The sequence below is a fragment of the Sceloporus undulatus genome, chromosome 1 (genome assembly GCF_019175285.1).
Source record: "Sceloporus undulatus isolate JIND9_A2432 ecotype Alabama chromosome 1, SceUnd_v1.1, whole genome shotgun sequence".
In the NCBI taxonomy this organism is placed as follows: Eukaryota; Metazoa; Chordata; class Lepidosauria; order Squamata; family Phrynosomatidae; genus Sceloporus; species Sceloporus undulatus.
The window spans coordinates 338,261,053-338,279,738 of record NC_056522.1 but is presented as its reverse complement, the minus strand read 5'-3'; the positions used below and the strand labels follow the sequence as shown (position 1 = coordinate 338,279,738).

Genomic DNA, 18,686 nt, shown 5'->3' with positions numbered 1-18,686 from the left:
TGAACTTGTGGTCGACTACGACTCCTAGATCTCTTCACATGTACTGCTGTAAAGCCAGGTGTCCCACATCCTATAATTGTGCATTTCATTTATTTCTCCCTAAGTATAGCACCTTACATTTTCCCTGTTTAAATTCATTTTGTTAGTTTTAGCCCAGCTTTCTAATCTATTAAAGTCATTGTGAATTTTTATCTTGTCCTCTTGGGTATTAGCTACTTCTAATTTGGTGTCATCTGCACATCTGATAAACATGCTTTCTGTTCCTTCATCCAAGTCATTGATAAATAAAGAACACTGCTGAATCTCAGTGGATAATGTAATCATTCTGTGCCTAGACATGGAGACATAGCCAGATATTTCTCTGATTTCTCCCACTCCACAACACTGAATGGCAAGGGACAGCCAATGGACAGCTCTTGTATAATTCTGCATGCAGAACTATTATGCTACATTGTGCCATACAAGATCTTGATATTTCTGTAACAAGCAATTTTATATCCATGTGAATATTTTCTTTCCCAGGCACATACACAACACAGAAAAGCATATATATATATTAATTGCGTGCAGTATGCAGCTGTCATTCGTGGACAGTTAAATTACAGAAACACTTCCTCTGTTACTTTTCATCTTGCCATACTGCCAAAAGCACAGTGATAAAAGAGAGTCTATCCTTCTCACAGCCCTGAGATCATAGCAGGCTTCCCCCTAGAGTTGCCAAAGAGGTAGATTCAGCCAGTTCTCTATGGCTGAATTCAGTACTTGACGCAAACAGCATCCCTGCCTAACCAACTGAAGTCAGAACAATGAGCCATCTCTTAAACTATGAAAAGCTGGAATGTGTACTGGGATAAACGTGATGGAGCTACACAGTGACAGTCAACCTAGCAATCAAAATTCATAACAAAGTGAGCCAATGTGCTGTGGTGGTTAGAGTGGGTTTGGGAGATCCAGGTTGTAGTCCCCACTGAACTGTGAAATTCATTGCGTGTCTTTGAACTAGCCACACCCTCTCAGCCTGACCTACTTCACCAGGCTGTTGTGAGGGCAAAATGGCAGTGCTTGTGATGATAGGACTACCTTGTGCTCTCTGAGAAAAAAGTTGGGATGCAAATGTCATGGAACAATACATGGCAGGATATGAGTTTTCTGCTCGAATAAATCCAAAGAGCTGAAGATCAAGTGTAGTATCCATTCTTATCACTATCAAAAGGACTACTGGGGTTCCAAAGCTGTCTTCCCCAACTTGGTGCCTTCCAGAGTTCTGGATTTCAACTGCTGTGATCCCTCACAGTTATGTTAACTGGGGCTGGTGAGAACTGTAGTCTGAGGGCATCAGGACAGGAGGTGGGAAAGAGATTCAAAAGAGGAATGATTGGACATCCCCCCAAAAGTTTTCATTATAATACAGTACTGTATTACCTTTATAACTGTAGGAAACTTCCCTGAGTGCTGATTAAAATTAGAAGAATGAGGTAGAGATTCTTCTTTAAATCAAGTATTGTATTTCAAGTTAACTGATGCTTAGTAAAGTCAGCCAAGATCCTACATCACTACCATAGTTGCAAATGCGAAACTATGGCATGGGACAGACCATCCAAAAAGGACAGTCTCCCAACACCTAGCTTTTGTCCGCGGGGAAGCCACAGCCTCCAGACCGTGGGACTTCCCCAGGGACCAAAAAGAACCCACCAAAAGCGGGTTCTTCTTGCGGCGCGTTTCACGGCATCATAATGGCGCCACAACATGAGAATGCTAGGCGTCCATCACGTAATTATGGCAGCGCCCATCTGTACAGGGCACCGCCATTTTGACGCCCTTGTCACGTGTGAGGGGCAAGGGACATCTAGAAGCGCCATTCCTCGCACGTGATCAGGGTGTCCTATCGCGCCTGTCTGGACCGCGCCCAAATATCCTATCTTGGCCTAACCCACCTGCATACCTACCTTAACAGCAAAGGAGGTCTGTTCTGCTGGTGATCAAGATGCAGAGGAATTATGTTTTCAGCCCTCTCCCACCAGCAATCTGGGTGACAAAGAATTGCAACAAGGATCCTGTTTCTGCTCCTTGCAGCCTCACTCACCCAAAACTTCATTGTAGTGGACTGCCAATAATCAGCAGAATAGGGCAACTTCGCTCAGTGCAGCTGCTGGCTATTAAGGTAGGTAAGGGGCATTTGTGATAATGGTATGATTGTAAACATGAATACTAAGCAGTTTTGAATGCATCAGCCTAACAGAATGTGTAATTGCTCATCCAGATGGTAGCTGTCGTTCTTAAAACTATCAAATACTTACTGTCTTAAGGCTACTGATTTTACATTTGTACTTTAATTATATTGTTTTCAAGAAGTGTTTCATCTGGTTTCAATATTTTTATGACCATGGACTTTTTTGTTAATGGGGAGTATATTAATACTGTACCATTGTTCTCAGTAAATTGCCAGAATGAAAGAAACTGAAAGCTTTGAGTCATTTCTTAATAGATATAACATTCCCATAGCTATTCCACCTTGTGTTCTGACCTCAGCCACACTGCAAGGATTCAGTGTTTTACAGAACAAAGTGATGAAAATGTACAGTAGAAGATATCAGATTATATGTTGTTACCTGAATATATTCTGGTGCTGCATATTTTGCAATCACTTTTGAGACAAGCCCCCGAAGTTCAGAAGCCAGGCTTTCTTGGGAGAGGCCAGCACCCTCCTTTAATACGACAAATGCATAGGCACCTGTGGGAAAAGATGCCCAAAGCAAGATGCACTGTCAGCAAATGCAGAAATACATGTCAAAAGAAGTCCTGTTGCTAACACTCTGGGCCTCAACCTCCTATCATGTAACTTCAATAAAATTGGGAGTGGGGGAACACCCTAAGATGTTACATTGTACAGATTTTTAAAAGTAATTAGCTATGTCACCTATGAAAATTATTTGTTGCTATGAACATAATTTTCTCCCCAAACAGAGTTGTTTTGTTATTTTATTGAAGTACTCTTATGACTGAACAGAGAATAGCATAAAATGGGGGAATAGTCAGCTCAAGGTCCCTCTAAAATCACCCTCAAAAAGTAACTGGAAAAAGTAACAAGAAAATATTTGTTATGCATGCATCCTCCAGAGGGTAACACTGTTTGCATTCCTTCCTTCGCTTTTGAAATGTACTTCATTGTGCATTCACTGCAGGTAGTGATGTTGCTTGTAACATGCTACCTCTGAGTTCTGCTTTTTGTGGTGCAGGGGGAACTCCTACTGATATACTGCAAGTAATGTTAGAAACCTACCCAGTGACATTGACACAGCTCATGCAGACACCCCACTTGTGAGGGAAGAAACTGCAGCTTGGGTTTCTGCCACATGATCTAAGGTTTCTGACAGTACCCCAATGCCTTAGCTTGGTGCCGAGGAGGCTTCAGGTGCAAGCCTATGTATGCATGCTCTTATTTGGAAGTGAGTCACCTTATGTCAAAAGAAATTTCTTTGTAGTGCATAAATGTTTATTTCATTAAGCAAAACGAATTTGGAAGTCTTTTGTATTTTTTTTTTATAATGCTATTGCAAGCAGGAGTTGGCCAGTATGATACCATGCTTCCTCTCTACAATCTTACTTGCCTGGTATCTGCCCAGCAGCTGGCTTCTGAAGTTCCATGAGGTTTGCCTAGATTGAACTAGGCACTTACTCAAGTGAGACCCTTTCCAAGCAAACAGTATGCATGCTCTATGTAAGAAAACGTTTTCATTAGATAATCCAGCTGTATATTGTATTTCCCAGTGGAGGCATAGATCATTAGAAGGGTGGCAGCAGTAGCAGCCAAACTGGGTCACTCACCTTCTCCTTTGATCTTGTGAGGATATCCAATCACAGCTGACTCTGCCACTGCTTCATGCTTATTCTGGAACACAAAACAGGCCTATTACTGACTTCAAGGATCCTGGCAAGCCGACAGGAATCTGAAGTGTCTTCTTCATAGTCTCTGTGACTCATACATAAATTGGTTGGCCTGTGCTGTGCACCACTCAGAACCTTCTAAAAGTGTTTTGGCAGTAGCCATGCTCACCACCAGCAACCTAGTAAGAATATAATACCTCCCTTATAGTTTGTACTGTACAAAAAAAGTACATGATTTCCATATGGGTCAGAAAGATGAGAAGCTAGAAGAGGACAGGACAGGCTCAGGCCTTGAGGGTTTCATTTTGCAGTGTTTCTGGTCTTTTTTGCCAGGTCATGACCAGTAGGTGGTGCTGAGACACTACTGTTGGACTTCACAATGTTTGGCATCCCACAGGGTCCTATCCTGTCTCTCATGTTCAATACCACTATGAAATCACTTGAGGTGCCATCACTATGCTAATGACACATAACTGTGTTGTTCTTTTTAACCTAATACCAAGGAAGAAATTGCATGGGTTTGATAATGGCCTACAAGAAGCTAAATAAGTTAAATTCAGACGAGATGGATGATGATGATGATGATGATGATGATGATGATGATGATGATGATGATGATGATGATGATGATGATGATGATCATCATCATCATCATCATCATACTTACCCTCCTCCCCTCTCCTAATGGATTGAGGCAGGGAACAACAACAAATCAACAATTAACACGATCAATTAAACCACATTGATTAAAACATGCAATAGTTTTAAGCTTGGGGTTAAGCTTGTTCATTAAAGGGCTAAGTTCCCCTAAAAAGATCATGTCTGTTGTTTGGGGGTGCTCCCTGATTCTATGCTGTACTTGGGACTTCAAATAATGACTGACAAATAAAACATTTGACCAAATATATTTAACATGCTATCTGAAGTGGATGGAATCCTGTTGGTTAACCCCAACTAGAGTAAGACTATTAAATCAATTACTGAATGGTAAGAACACAGGTAAATTCCACTGATACAATGAATTTACTTTATTTGAGACTAACAACTGGATTTAAGCCTGAATAATACAACTTGTGTGCCACCATTCTAGCTAGTGCTAATTGTTAGGTCATAATATTTGGCCATATTCTTAGGCTTCTGCTAGGATTTTGCAATGGCTATTGGGACACCTGGTAAATTCTACATTGGTATACCATGTTCTCTTACCACAACATCTTCTATCTCAGCAGTGCCCAGCCTGTGCCCACTCACATTGATGACATCGTCAAGTCGGCCTGTCAATTGGTAATATCCTTTACTTGTTCGATATGCTCCATCCCCAGTGAAGAAATATCCTGAGAAGCAAGATAAAGGTTCAATGAGTTTTGAAGGTAGCAGTTTTGTTCTGGGGAACACTAGAATTTCTTCAATGAGATGTGAAATATAACCAAAACCAGCTTGGCCTCCAGAATTCATCTTTCTTCTCCAAAATGCAACCAAAGGGGCCTACTTAGTGTCTCGTCTCCTCTTGTTTTTCATTAAATGATAGTGAAAGACCCAAGATCCAATTAGTTCTCACAAACATCAGATGAACTGGTAAACCTGTGCTTCAACTTCACTACTTCAAATTACACATGGCAGCTTCTCCAAGAAGGAAAGAAGTCCTAGAGATTGAAAGCTAGAATGTTATAGAAATACCCTTGAAGAGATTGTATAGGCATGATGCTACTTCCCAGAACAGATCTAGCAGTGTAGACAAATCTTCATTTTTTCTTCTCTGTTCATTTACTTTAAAACTGTAAATTTTTACAAAATATGCCTTTTTCTCAAAAGGATTTGGTGGTCCATAAACACCTTTGCTACTACCTGATAGTAGAAACACCTAAATTAATAACTACCAATTTCTTGCCTTTTCATGACCTGCTACCTGAGCTGACAACTTCACACTGCCAAATAGTAGGTAAACCTTGAGCAGCAGCAGGCAATGTGCTCTGAAGTACTGGGTGTCACCACCTTATCATTATCAAATTTTAGGAGCACCACCACCATCAGTGCTGGTGCCTAGGCTTGCCAGATTGGAAAATGGGGACAGCACCTATACTGTTAATGATTGTGTGGAAGAAGAAATTTCAGCAGGTGACAAGCAAGACCTGCTGAAATTACTAGTTCTTTACAATCCTTAAAGGTACATGAGCTATCTCCTGTTTCCACATTCCACATCTACGGGTGTGCACTCCTACCAGAGTGCACCAGAGTGGGTGACCCCCATGCTAAGTCTGGAGAATTGACCTTCTGACTTGGGTGCCAAGAGAGCTTTGGTTGGCCTAAGGATTAGAATAAACTAGATGTAACAACATTCATACAATTACTAACTGTATTTTAAAAAAAATTAAAAACCAGGCATGTGATCTACTTAAGAGTGAGACATTTTAGGGGAGTTTCAATCCTTTTAAAACCTCTCTCCCTGCACCACTGCAGTCCTAATCCAAATCCTGCCCCCTTTGACACTTATTTGCAAAGCTGCAAAGGAAACCTTCCATTTGTATCAATTACAACTTTCCTTCCTGCACCAAGAGATAATGTAAGAGGACTGGAATCAGGACTAAGGTTTGATCTTCCACACCACATCCAGATTGGCCCATCTTGGTCGCCATATACCTGCTATTTTTTAAATAAAAATAATAACAATAATTATGTTAATGGCACCACATCTACTTTTGTTCCATTTGTAAGAAAATGCATCCCAACTTTTTCTCTGGTCCTGCAAGCCCCTACATTCATAAACACAGAGGAAAGAGTTCTGTTTTCTAATTCCATAACAATAATTGTTATGCACTGCTGTCATCTTCCCACAAATCTGCACCTGGGTAAGGCATCAGGTAAGTCTCCAGAAACCTCTGGTGGTCATTGTAAATAGTCCTTGCCATTCCTGGCCATGCCTGAGATATGCAGAGAGTTCCAGAGACGTCATTCTGTGCTAAGACATTTCCCTGAAGGAAAAATAGTATGGAATTAAAGAAGATAACTTACAGCTCAATCCTGTGCAAATTTACGCTCTAAAACATACTCCTCGTGAGTATTCATAGGACTAAGGACTAAACATATATATCATGTTCATCCCACAAATTCATATACTTAATCATTTTAAAAACTAAAACAATTGAACCAACATTACAGAGGGAAGACCTTCATCTCTAGAGCTTATTCCCTATCGCAACCACACCACTTTGGTGCAGTCCAAGAACTCTTGTATGAATTCTGATCATCCCTGTTTTTATTTTTAAATCTTGAAACAGGAGGAGGAGCTGTAATCTTAGTTTTTGCTTATATGCCTCTTAGTTTGCATTCCTTTATACAAACATTTGATTATATAACCATATATAAAGCATTCATAATATATATATTATAAATGTGCTTGTCTAACAATATTTTATCACTTTTTGACACAAGTCTCTTGCACCATTTGCCTGTTGGGCTGGAGACAGACAATAAGTTTTTCAGAGAATTTAAGGTGTTTTGGAGAAAAAAGAGCTGTTGCAGATGTGTATCCATTTCTCATTTTTATATCTGACCAACAAAGTTTTCATCTAACACTTTTTGTAATGTTCCAAAAACCTGCAAAATCTGTTTCACCAACAAATATTTATACTTAGACATTCCAGGCATAAGGGGAAGCAAGAGAGAATAAGCAACAATTTTAATGATATTATTGATCTCCACGTCTATGTGAATTGAAAAATGAATTTAAAAATTTGCAATTTAACAGGCAGAAGATAGAAAAACAAAACTCCACTTTATCATCCAGAAGAGAAGGTCTGATGCCAAAGAAAGGTCTCATGGCCATGGCTGGAAGGATCTCATCTCCAGAGTTTGAAGGACGAGGAGCAATACAGATGCCTCCAGTTTCTAAACAACACACAAAAATTGTGATCTCCTTGAAATCAGGATAATGAGAGTTTATTTACAAGAAAGTATTTTACAGTCCCATATGTGACCTCTAACAGTTTGTATGGCAAATAAAAATACACTTCTCAGGTTATTTATGATGTTGGTATGGTTTATGATGTTTATAGACTAGGATGGGGAACATCTGGCCCTCCACATTTTGTGGAATCAGAACTCCTTTATTCATCAGCCTTGGCTATACTAGCTAGGAGTGTATCCACACTAAGCAATTATAACACTGGTATCAATTTAACTGCCATAGTTCCACCAATGAAATCCTGACATTTCTATTCCATGTTGTTGTTCTTAACTCCCATCAAGTTGACTTCAACTCATGGCAACCCTACAAATGAGAAACCTCCAAGTCTCCCCATTAACAGTCCTGTTCAAACTCTTTCAAACTCAGGATTGTGACTTCCTTGACTGAGTCTAGCCATATTTAATTGTGTCTTCCTCTTTTCCTACTGCCCTTCACTCTGTATTGTATTTTCTAGTGAATCATGTCTTCTCATGATATGTCCAAATTACAATGAGAAATGGGAAATACAATGGCATGGACAATTCTGACTTTGGTATTCAGTCAAATCTGTTTACACTTGAGGATCTTGTCTAGCTCCTTCAGTGGCCCTTCCAAGTCAATCTTCTTCTGATTTCTTGATTGTAGTCTCTATTTTGATTAATGACTGAGCCAAGATATAGGAAACCTTTCACTATCCTAAAATCTTTGTTATCTCCTTTAAAGTTCTGTAAATCGTCTGTGGTCATTATTTTTGTTTTCTTAATGTTCAGCTGTAAACTTACCTCTGCATCTTCTTCCTTGACTTTTTTAGTAGTCATTCCTATCTTTTGCTATTTTCCGCTAGTAATATGGTGTTGGAGAGCCAGTGTGGTATAGTGCTTTGGATGTTGGACCAAGACTCTAAAGACCAGGGCTTGAATCCCTATTCAGCCATGGAAGCCTACTGGGTGACCTTTGGCAAGTCACACTCTCTCAGCCTCAGAGGAAGACAAAGGGCCTGAACAGACAGGCCAAAATAAAGCTGCTTCGGGTCACTTTGGAGGTATGCTGTTCAGATGGCACATGCATCTTAAGAAGCCAGAAGCTGCACCAAAGCTGCACTCCAATCCTTAGGAATGTAGTGTGGCTTTGGCATGGCTTCTGGCCTCTTAGGACACATGTGTCATTTAAATAGCATACCTCCAAAGTGACCCGAAGCATCTTTATTTTGGCCTGTGTGTGTGGGCTTAAAGACAAAATTCTCTCTGAAAAATCTTGCCAGGAAAGCCCCTTGATAGGCTCACCTTAGGGTCACCATAAGTTAGAAATTACTTGAAGGCACACAACAAATATGGTGTCATTCACATATCTTAAATTGTTAATGTTCTTTCCACCAGTTTTCACACCTTCTTTCTCAGAGTATGATATGTTCAGTGTACAAGTTAAACAGCTATGTTTATAAAATGCAGCCCCACAGGCTGATCATCTTGTGAATTAGAAACCATTCTGTTTCGCCATATTCTGTCTTAACAGTAACCTCTTGTCCTGAGTACAGGTTACACATTAGGATAATCAAATGTTGTGGTACATCAGTTTCTTTAAGAGCAACCCATAGTTTTTCATCATCTACACATTCAAAGAATTTGCCATAATCTATAAAACACAGGCTGATTTTCTTCTGAAATTCTTTGGTGTGCTCCATTGTCCAATATATATTTGCAATATAATCCCTTGTGCCTCTTCCTCTTCTGAACCCAGCTTGGACTTCTGGCATTTTCCATTCCATATATGATTAAAGCCTTTTTTGAGCATCACTTTGCTTGCATGTGAGATTAATGCAGTGGCCTTATGGTTATTGCAATCCCTGGTATCCCCTGCCTTTGGGACTGGAATGTATATTGTTTCCAACCTGTGGGCTATTGTTTTGTTTTCCATATTTGTTGACAGATTTTAGTTAGTTCTAATGGTACTGTTCAGGGGAATGCCTAGAGAATTCTAAATAGCCCTCCAAGCTAGACATCCCAAGAGTCTGTAGGATGGAGCTATGGAGGTTAGAATCAAACTTGCAGTGGTCCTGTGTGGATATAAACTAGGTATGTCAGGTGAAGGGCATGGGATTATGGTTCAATACATGAAGGAGAGCAAGACAATCCTCATCCCTTTCACACACTAAACAAAACAAATGCTTCTTGATAAACTAAACAGTAACACTTAAGGGGTCTATTCAGACATTCCAATGAACAAGTTGAGGGCAGGGCTAGATTCTGTTATTCCTTCTCCCATCCTCAACATTAACATCTCTTTTTTAGACACCATGTTCTGCAGGATTTCCACATTTCTGCATTAAAGCTTCTTGTTACAGTACAGACTGCTTCTCTCTTGGTATTTAATGTACCATGAATAAGATCCATCTTGTATGTACATTAACCCCTAAATGAATAGTTTCCCTGAATACCATGAAATCATAGTGACCATACCAGTTTGCCACCATGTATCAACTACCGGGCACCGTCCATTTCCAACCACACTGAAGAACCACTCCCATGCTTCTGTGTTGATAGGTTCTCCCACTGCAAGGGGGGAGAAAAAGCAAGCAGCCTGTAAGAAAGAAATAATGTCTAAAGCCTTAAACCTCAACTGACTCACAAGAATATATCAAACCTCTGCTTGGTTGGTTTTTTTTTAATCCTCTATATATTTTATGTAAGCTGTGGTACATATATATATCTGGATCTTACTGATGTTTTATTTCTATACCCAAGAAGAGTCATTCAGCTCACAGTGGTGAACCGATTCCCTATGGGAAACCCACCAGCAGGAAGAGGGCAACAACATCCTCCCATCTGTACCCCCAGCAACTGATATATAGATATATACTGCCTCTGGCACTGGAAGGAGTATATCTTCATCATGACTACCAGCCACAGATATCCCCATACTCCATGAATTTATATGCCATCGTCCAATCTCCTGAGAAATTTTTGTCCCCACTTGTCTATGAATACAACGATGATGATCTAGCTGGTAGGTTCAATACCCACCTGATCCAAGGATTTTGAGGGAGGATCTGTCATATTTCTTTACCCAGTTATCCCCATAACTAAGCAGTAGGCGAATAGCTGTAGGGGCTCCATAGAACTGATTTATCTTTAATCTCTCCACAGTTTCCCAGTAACGTCCTGAAATAAGAAAAAAAAATCACCCCAAGTCTACAATTAGTCATGTCCGTTTTTACACTTTCAGCATCCTTTATCAAGTAGCTTCAGTTCAAGCCTGGAATCCTATTGGTGACTTACTCTGGTCAAAGTCCCATGACACTGTAAGGTAAAAGCAGCAGCAGCAAAAGCAATCACCATTAGGAGAAAAGCTTTTGTTCCCATTCCTCCTCTCACCACAGTGCCTGCAGCCTTTTTCCCTCGGCTGTTACACCATCTCCACATCCTCTGATGTAGTTACACCATCAAACAGGTTCTTGGCCTTAGGCTACTTCCAGATCAATCTGTTATGACATCAATCTGTTATGACTCATTGATAGAAGTTGGAAATAATTAATTTATCACCTCAAAACCTATCAACATTTTGAACATTTTAAAATTCATTATTTCAATTGTTAAATATCTTTTAAAAATGACTGTCATTTTATGATGTCCCCTAACTTATAGCTGTGCATTTAATTTTTTTCTGCATAAGTGTAATACCTTGCATTTCTCCCTGCTGAGATTCATTTTATTAGTTCTGGCCCAGCTCTCCAATCTATTAAGATCATTTTGAATTCTGATCCTGTCCTCTTAATTTGGTGTCATCTGCAAATATGATAAGCTTGCCCTCTAATCCATCATCTAGGTCATTGATAAAGATATTGAATAGCACTGGGCCCAGGACAGAAAACTGTGGCACCCAACTAGTCATAGAATCATAGAGTTGGAAGAGACCACAAGGACTATCCAGTCCACCCCCCTGCCATGCAGGAATACAAAATCAAAGCACTGCCAACAGATGGCCATCTAGCCTTTTAAACACTTCCAAAGAAGGCGGCTCCACCACTCTCTGAGGAAGCATATTCCACTGTCAAACAGCTCTGACTGTCAGGAAGTTCTTCCTCATGTTTAGGTGGAATCTCTCTTCTTGTAGCTTGAATCCATTGCTCCATGTCCTAGTTCTGGAGCAGGAGAAAACAAGCCTTCTCCATCCTCAATATGACATTTCTTCAAATATTTAAACATGTCTATCATGTTACCCTTAACCTTAATCTTCTCTTCTCCAAGCCAAACATACCCAGCTCCCTAAACTGATCCTCATAGGGCATAGTATCCAGTCACTTCTCTCCAGGATGAAGAGGAGCCATTTGAGGACCTATTCCATGGCAATGAAAACAGCAAAGAAAATATTTGCTGCCACCATTGTGGCTGCAAGAAGGTCTCCAATTGATATTTTGAGTGGTCAGAGGTTTATTACATTCTGGCCAGTGAGAAGAGAATGCAGACCATTCAACAGCTCACTGTACAGAATTCACAGAGCATTTTGCAAATAACATCAATCAAATTTGCTTCAACCAGAATACTCTAGCCCAATGGTTCCCAGTCTTTTCTATGCCACACACCACTAGGAAATGTTTGATTAATCTTCACACACCCTAAAGAAATAATATCAGATTTGAAGATGAAGTCTAATTTCTAATTTTTGAACCACATACAATACTGTGGGTAAACAAACTCAACTTTAAGAATGAAGCTTTTAACACAATGCATAAATTACAAATCTAAATCAAGCAATTAGATTCTAATTTATTCAGAAACAACTGAGTAATAACTCATAATTCGTCACTCAAGGACACAAGCCACTCTTTGTTGCAGCCCCTGAAATTCCATCTTGCACTCCCCGGTAACCTAGGTTGGGAATTCCTGCTTCTAATCAATGTAACTTTGACCCCTGTTTGTCCAAGGATTGCACAACTTTGCAATTCACCTTTACATGATCATAAATTACTTTACAGAGACAGAAATATCTAACAGCATGCCAGCCTATATCTATATTTTACCTGGATTAGGATAGAGTGGAGTGCTCTCGAAAAGGACTGTAGTTCCTCCATTGCACAAAGGTCCATATACCACATAACTGTGTCCTGTGATCCAACCAATGTCTGCGACACAGCCAAAAACATCTCCATCATGGTAGTCAAACACATACTGCAGAGAAATGAATAAACACAGATGTAACTAACTTCCTCTCCATCCAGTAAACTTACAGAACAACTCTTGGGTAGAAGCTCTCTCTTTTTGAGATATCATTGTGTTACTGTTACTGGAAAACTTGCTTAACATTTACACCGCCCTTCTATAATCTAGTACCAACCAGAGCTATTAGATTACAGCAACCACCTTCCCCACTCAGCCTGGCCAATTGTTATGCTACTGGGTGATGAGAGCTGTAGTCCAAAACACCTGGAGGGCCTTAGTTTAAAGGAAAGCTACTTCATACTGCCTGATTTTCTTCCTATATTTACATCTGTAGCTAGGATATACTCGACTAAAATCATCACTGTACTTCACCATATATTTGTAAAATGTAGCCAGCATCTTTAGTTAATGAAGGGAAAGACAACACATTCTGCCCACTGCTTTTATCTCAAGTGGTGCCATGAATGGATATTTTCATTGGATATTTTCCAGGATGCAACACAGCAAGGTGGAAAGGATTTCTCTTTTAATGGCAACAGTAAAATATATTCTGCAGTGGGAGAAAGGCAGAATATAAAATAGACAATCAATTAGGGAAAATGACAATTATGGGTGAGACCTTTTGACACATATATCTCTTCTATTGAGATGTAAAGAGACATATTCCTCTTTTTAAAAAAAAAAAAAAAAGCAGCCTTTTGGGGGAAACAACAGCAGCAGGAAAAATGAAAAAACAAATGTTGTAATGCATTGGATAATTAACTTATGGTGTACACAGTTTGTTCTCCTGGACAAATTTCAGTCAGTAGTAGAAATCAGGACAGGGCATTCTGATATGCTTGTTCTGTTCAGATGTGGGACTCTCTTGTTGCATTGAGAGTGTTGGACCAAGCACTCCCATCCCATGCACACACTGCCTGTAACTGCACTTAGCATTCACACAAAAGCTTTCCAGATGCAGAGGACAGACTTTGGCTTCCTCCACTGAACAAATGCTCCTGTGCAGAACAGAGACATTATTTTTCTCATACTCAGTTCCGTAGCTACAGGGACAGCAAAAGGTGAGCATTGTCCCCAAGTAAGAATTCTGCACCCCAAGTGCAGTTTTCCTTCAATACTTCCAATTTCGACCATGAGAATAGCATGTATCAGCTTTTGATTTAAAAATACAGACTAGGCAGCCAAAGAAAACAGGCAGACAATGGACTTTATCACACATGAGGAATTTCTCTTAATTTCGAATGAAAAGAAATTAAGCACATTCACGTGAATTCGGTAGTTCAGCGAATTTACATGAATGTGAATTGCGTTCGAACTGGCTTCCCATTGCCCAAAAATAGCATGCCATTGCCCGAATTTGCCTGTGGTAGTCTATCACACAATAATGTGAAAGCCCATGATTGCACTCGGACTGACTTTCCATTGCCCGAATTTGCGTGTAGTGGGTTATCACGCAGTAACGTTAAACCCTATCATTGCATTCAGATTGCCATTGGATTATACTTCCAATTTCCCTTGTCTGATAAACTCCAGTGTTACTAAAGGAATGTGAACACAGCAAATTTAAGCATTCTAGGTATGACTATTTTCTTTTCTTTTTTATTAATTTTATTCAAACAATTTAAAATTATTATTCACATATCCAAAGAAATTTTTCCTATACACAATTCCATTACTCGCCCACGCCACCCACCCCAGGGTGGGTGGCATGGGTATGACTATTTTCAAGGCTTCACATTCTGCATTGCTAGAAATTTGGAAACAGATGGAAAATGTCATGGGGTGGCAGGCAGAATTCTTATTGGGGTGGCAGTGCCCTCATTCCCCTCTCCTGTATCTACATCATTGGTTTTCTATCTGTTGCTCTAGAACAAACGGCCACAACAAATGGGCTGCTTAGATTATCTGGTTGGCAAAACACAGCTTTTTCTTTTACTCATCCCTTATTATTTTATTTCTTGCCAGCTTTTACAGCATAACATTCTCTAATGTACTTTCTTAGTTCTTGGCTGTTGCTTCTGCAACTGTTATGGAGTAGGAGGAATACTCTATGTGCACTCTCTCCCAACGCCACTATCTGCCACTTTGAGTTCATTATTTGTAGCAACGTCATCCTTTTGATCACAGATAAGGATTCCATTTCTGAGAAAATGTTTAGAGGGAGTGTGGGTGAAAGGTCAGTATGTATTTGCAATGGAAAATTTCCTGTCTCTTGGTTATTTGGGAACAAAAGTCTCAGTATGAACATGCTGTTTCCAACGGAGAGGAAAGACCAAGGATTCAGTGGCAGCTGTAACTAAAGCTGGGAATATACCTGGCAGTGGAAGGTTTGTGGTTACTCTTCAAGCATTTGTTTTCAGCAAAATTGTAGCAGCTATATTACAGAATGGAATGCTTAGCCTTAACCCAGAGAACCATCTTCGTGATCTAAATTGTCTTTCCCACTTGAGCTCCTTTTTTCACCTACAAGGCAGAAAACAGAAAGAAGGGGGGAAAGATCTGTGGAAAAGCAACTGGAAGGGGCCAATTTTGATTGCAAGAATTGCCCATGGAGAAAGTATTAAATACTCCCTTCCCCAAATATCCTAAAAATGCACCAGATCCATCTGATCTTGGAAGCTAAGCAGAGTCAGCACTGCTTAGTACTTGGATGGGAAACCAATGAGTACCAGTTGCTGTAGGCTATATTTCTGAAGGAACTGGCAAAACCACCTCTGAGTATTCCTTGGCTAAAAAAGTCTATGAAATTCATGGGGTTGCCATAAATCTACAGGGGACAAACGCATGCATGTTCTCCAAGCATCAAGCATGGTGGTGATCTGGACTTCAAGCTTCAAGCAATGTTTGGCATTATGTTCTGTATTTCTGTCATCTTTATAGTTCCCTTGCATTCTTGAAAGGGTGTTATATTCCCTTATTGTAGACTGTTCTCTATGGTCTGCCTTCTGCAACTCCACTGGTAATGAAAATATTGTACATTACAGTATATAATAAGAACTGTCAGGTAAAGGTTTTCTTTATGTTGGAAGCTGAATTCAGCCACACCTGTGCTGAGGATTACATGACTACAGAGGACAATGGTGACAGAGACAGAAAGATGGGGTCATATGAAAGGGCATTTTTTTTCCTACTTTGATTTTAAGTACAAACTGATATTATCAGAGTGTCTTCACTTTCTCGATTTCTTTCTTCCAGGTCTACCCATCCCAGGCATGTAACTAGTGGGTCAAACCATGGCCTAAATACAATTTTTAATCATGACTAAAGTAAGCCTATTGGATCAACTGGGTTTACCTATATGTTGGCTCACCATTCAACAATTGGCTTAATGGGGCTTGCTAGAAGAATTTTGGCCCTTGTTTTTCCGCCCGATGGATTTACTAAATCATTTACTTAAACTGATCTTTGCCATTTATCCTAAGCATTAGCATCCATACCTATCCACCATTTTATCTCGTGTGGCTTCCTCGATGGCTTCCCAACTGCACTCTAATTTCAACTAGCAGTGCTACAAGACATGGTTCCCAATGAATGTTTGAATACAACTCCTATCATCCCCAGCTAGTATGACTCCTTTGAACAAAGTTGGACTTGCTTCTGAATACTGTAAATAGAGACTGCTCATAATCTTTTGATCCCCCCCCCCCCCCGGTAATTTGTTTTCCGGTAAGGTCTACGAGACAAAAAAACATTTTCCTAAGCATCTGTACTGTATTATAGCAAGATACTAGTTTTAACTGAGGCTGCTCAGTGCTACTTTTTCACACAGTTTTCCACACAATTTGAAAAGGTTACTTGTTTTAATTATAACATCCAGAATCCCCCAGCCAAGAGGAGGAGGAGGAATCTCAGATGGCAGGTTAGGAGAATTTTCATTGCCTTCTACAGAGTTATTGCTGTGTATATTTGTGCCATCTTTACCTTGTGTGTGACAGCAGCATATAGCAAATAGCCTGCCTGTGAATGGACCAGTCCTTTAGGCTTTCCAGTACTCCCTGATGTATAGAGAAGGAACAGGAAATCTTCACTCTCCAAGGCAACAGGTTCACAGGTTGCATCCTCTTTCATCATCTCCTGTCACAGGAAACACAAAATCATGTAGTAAGCGAGGTAAACCTTGCCTCCCCACACACTGTGATCCTGAAGAAATCTACTTCATATTACTGATATTACTGCAAAGGACATTTTTCCAGAGCTTGGAAAAGTTACTTTTAAAAAGTTTCCTAAAATCCAGTGGTTATTCTGGCTGGGGAATTCTGTGAATCCAGAAAGTAACTTTTCTAAGCTCTGAACTTAGCATCACATTACTTTGGCTCCAACACTCACTTTCTATCATATTTTTCTCTTCAATTGTGGTTTGTCAAAATTAAATTATTTTGTCCCTTTGCGGGGGGGAGGGAATGACACCTTTTTGGGGAAGTGAATGATTTAAATTTGAAGGTTTATGTTGAACAAAACCTAAAGACTGACTCTATGGATTAGAGGATGTTGTCTAATGGGATGAGCCTAATGGAGTGTGAGAGAGTGGTGGAGGACTCCCCAAAAATTGGGTGGAGGCATCTTCTCCAAACAGAACTCCTGTAGACTGAAGAAGACTGCTGTCTATGCATTCAAACCACACTTTACTGGGGAAGAGGGGGCATCAATGGTTAAATTTTGGAGAGGGAAGCCCAGAGGTGGTTAGACATACAGAAAGGAGGGAAATCTGCAGTCTTGGCAAATGCAAATGACCTAATCTCTTTCCAACTATTTGGATACGTCCTATGGGTTGGCTTTGCCAGATATTCACCAGATTTCTGCAGCTTGATGCCCTGCTTGAGCATTTGCTGGTCTGGAATCCACTGAGGCCTGTGTCCATCAACTTTATTTTGCCTACACATAGTCTACTTGAGGAAGAATTTTGATATGAATGTAGCTGTTTGGTAATTGTTGTATTTGCATTAAAGTTGTAACCATAGCATTTAACCCATAACACAGTGTCTTGCCTGTATGTCTCGATGCAAGTAGTTTACTGGGCCTCTTTTCCTGCAATGTGGACAAAATTCTCACCTCTTCTAGTGGAATATCAAGTGCTGACATAGGAACTTTGGCATCTGTTCTCTTCCAAATGAAAACTCGCTTCACCATTGGACACATTTTTATAGCCTGGTCAACTGTCTGCTTCAATTCTACCACTTTCCCTCCTCGCACGCCTTGGTTTACTGTGATCACAGTTTCAGAGTTGGCTGGAGAAGATGAAAGAAAATAAATGAAATGCAATAGATCACACTTTTTACTCTCAAACCAACTAATGCCCTTTGTTTAATATTACACTGTGAATAAATTTATTTTCCGTATTTCAAGATGGAAATTATATTGTTGGACAACTCCGATGAGCCCACATGGCCTATGGCAAGGAAGCTGCAGTCTGGAGGCACACATGATTTCCTACTTGAGAAAATCTCTCCTCAGTGATAGTAGGGATTCCTTCACAAATGTAGTATTTTTTCCCACTGATTAGGATGAGTGGAAAGTATGTGACCTCCTAGATGTTGTTACTGAATTGCAATTTCCATTAATCTTAGCCAGCATGACCAATAGAGAAGACTGACAGGAGTAACACCCTTACAACATCTGGAGGGCCACATATCCCCTATTACTGGGATTCTAAAATGGGTTCAGGACTATTAGAAAATGTCCTTAAGCTCACTAACATTTGTGCT

At 40.0% G+C, this 18,686-nt stretch overlaps 1 protein-coding gene across 11 annotated transcripts in view; it reads right to left on the bottom strand.

Moving 5' to 3' along the window:
* The window catches only part of LOC121935689 (acetyl-coenzyme A synthetase 2-like, mitochondrial), a 39,085-nt gene that overhangs the window by 9,060 nt on the left and 11,339 nt on the right, over positions 1-18,686 (bottom strand). For 4 of the 11 annotated variants that reach the window (XM_042477489.1, XM_042477534.1, XM_042477474.1 and 1 more), the window contains 10 exons: positions 18,034-18,209; positions 16,906-17,058; positions 12,846-12,993; positions 10,849-10,986; positions 10,285-10,377; positions 7,658-7,770; positions 6,728-6,854; positions 5,092-5,219; positions 3,826-3,907; positions 2,610-2,731 (listed from right to left, as the gene is read on the bottom strand). In XM_042477489.1, coding sequence (XP_042333423.1) covers positions 2,610-2,731; positions 3,826-3,907; positions 5,092-5,219; positions 6,728-6,854; positions 7,658-7,770; positions 10,285-10,377; positions 10,849-10,986; positions 12,846-12,993; positions 16,906-17,058; positions 18,034-18,209 — 1,280 coding nt within the window. The other 7 variants (XM_042477506.1, XM_042477497.1, XR_006104841.1 and 4 more) reach the window with 7 other exon arrangements.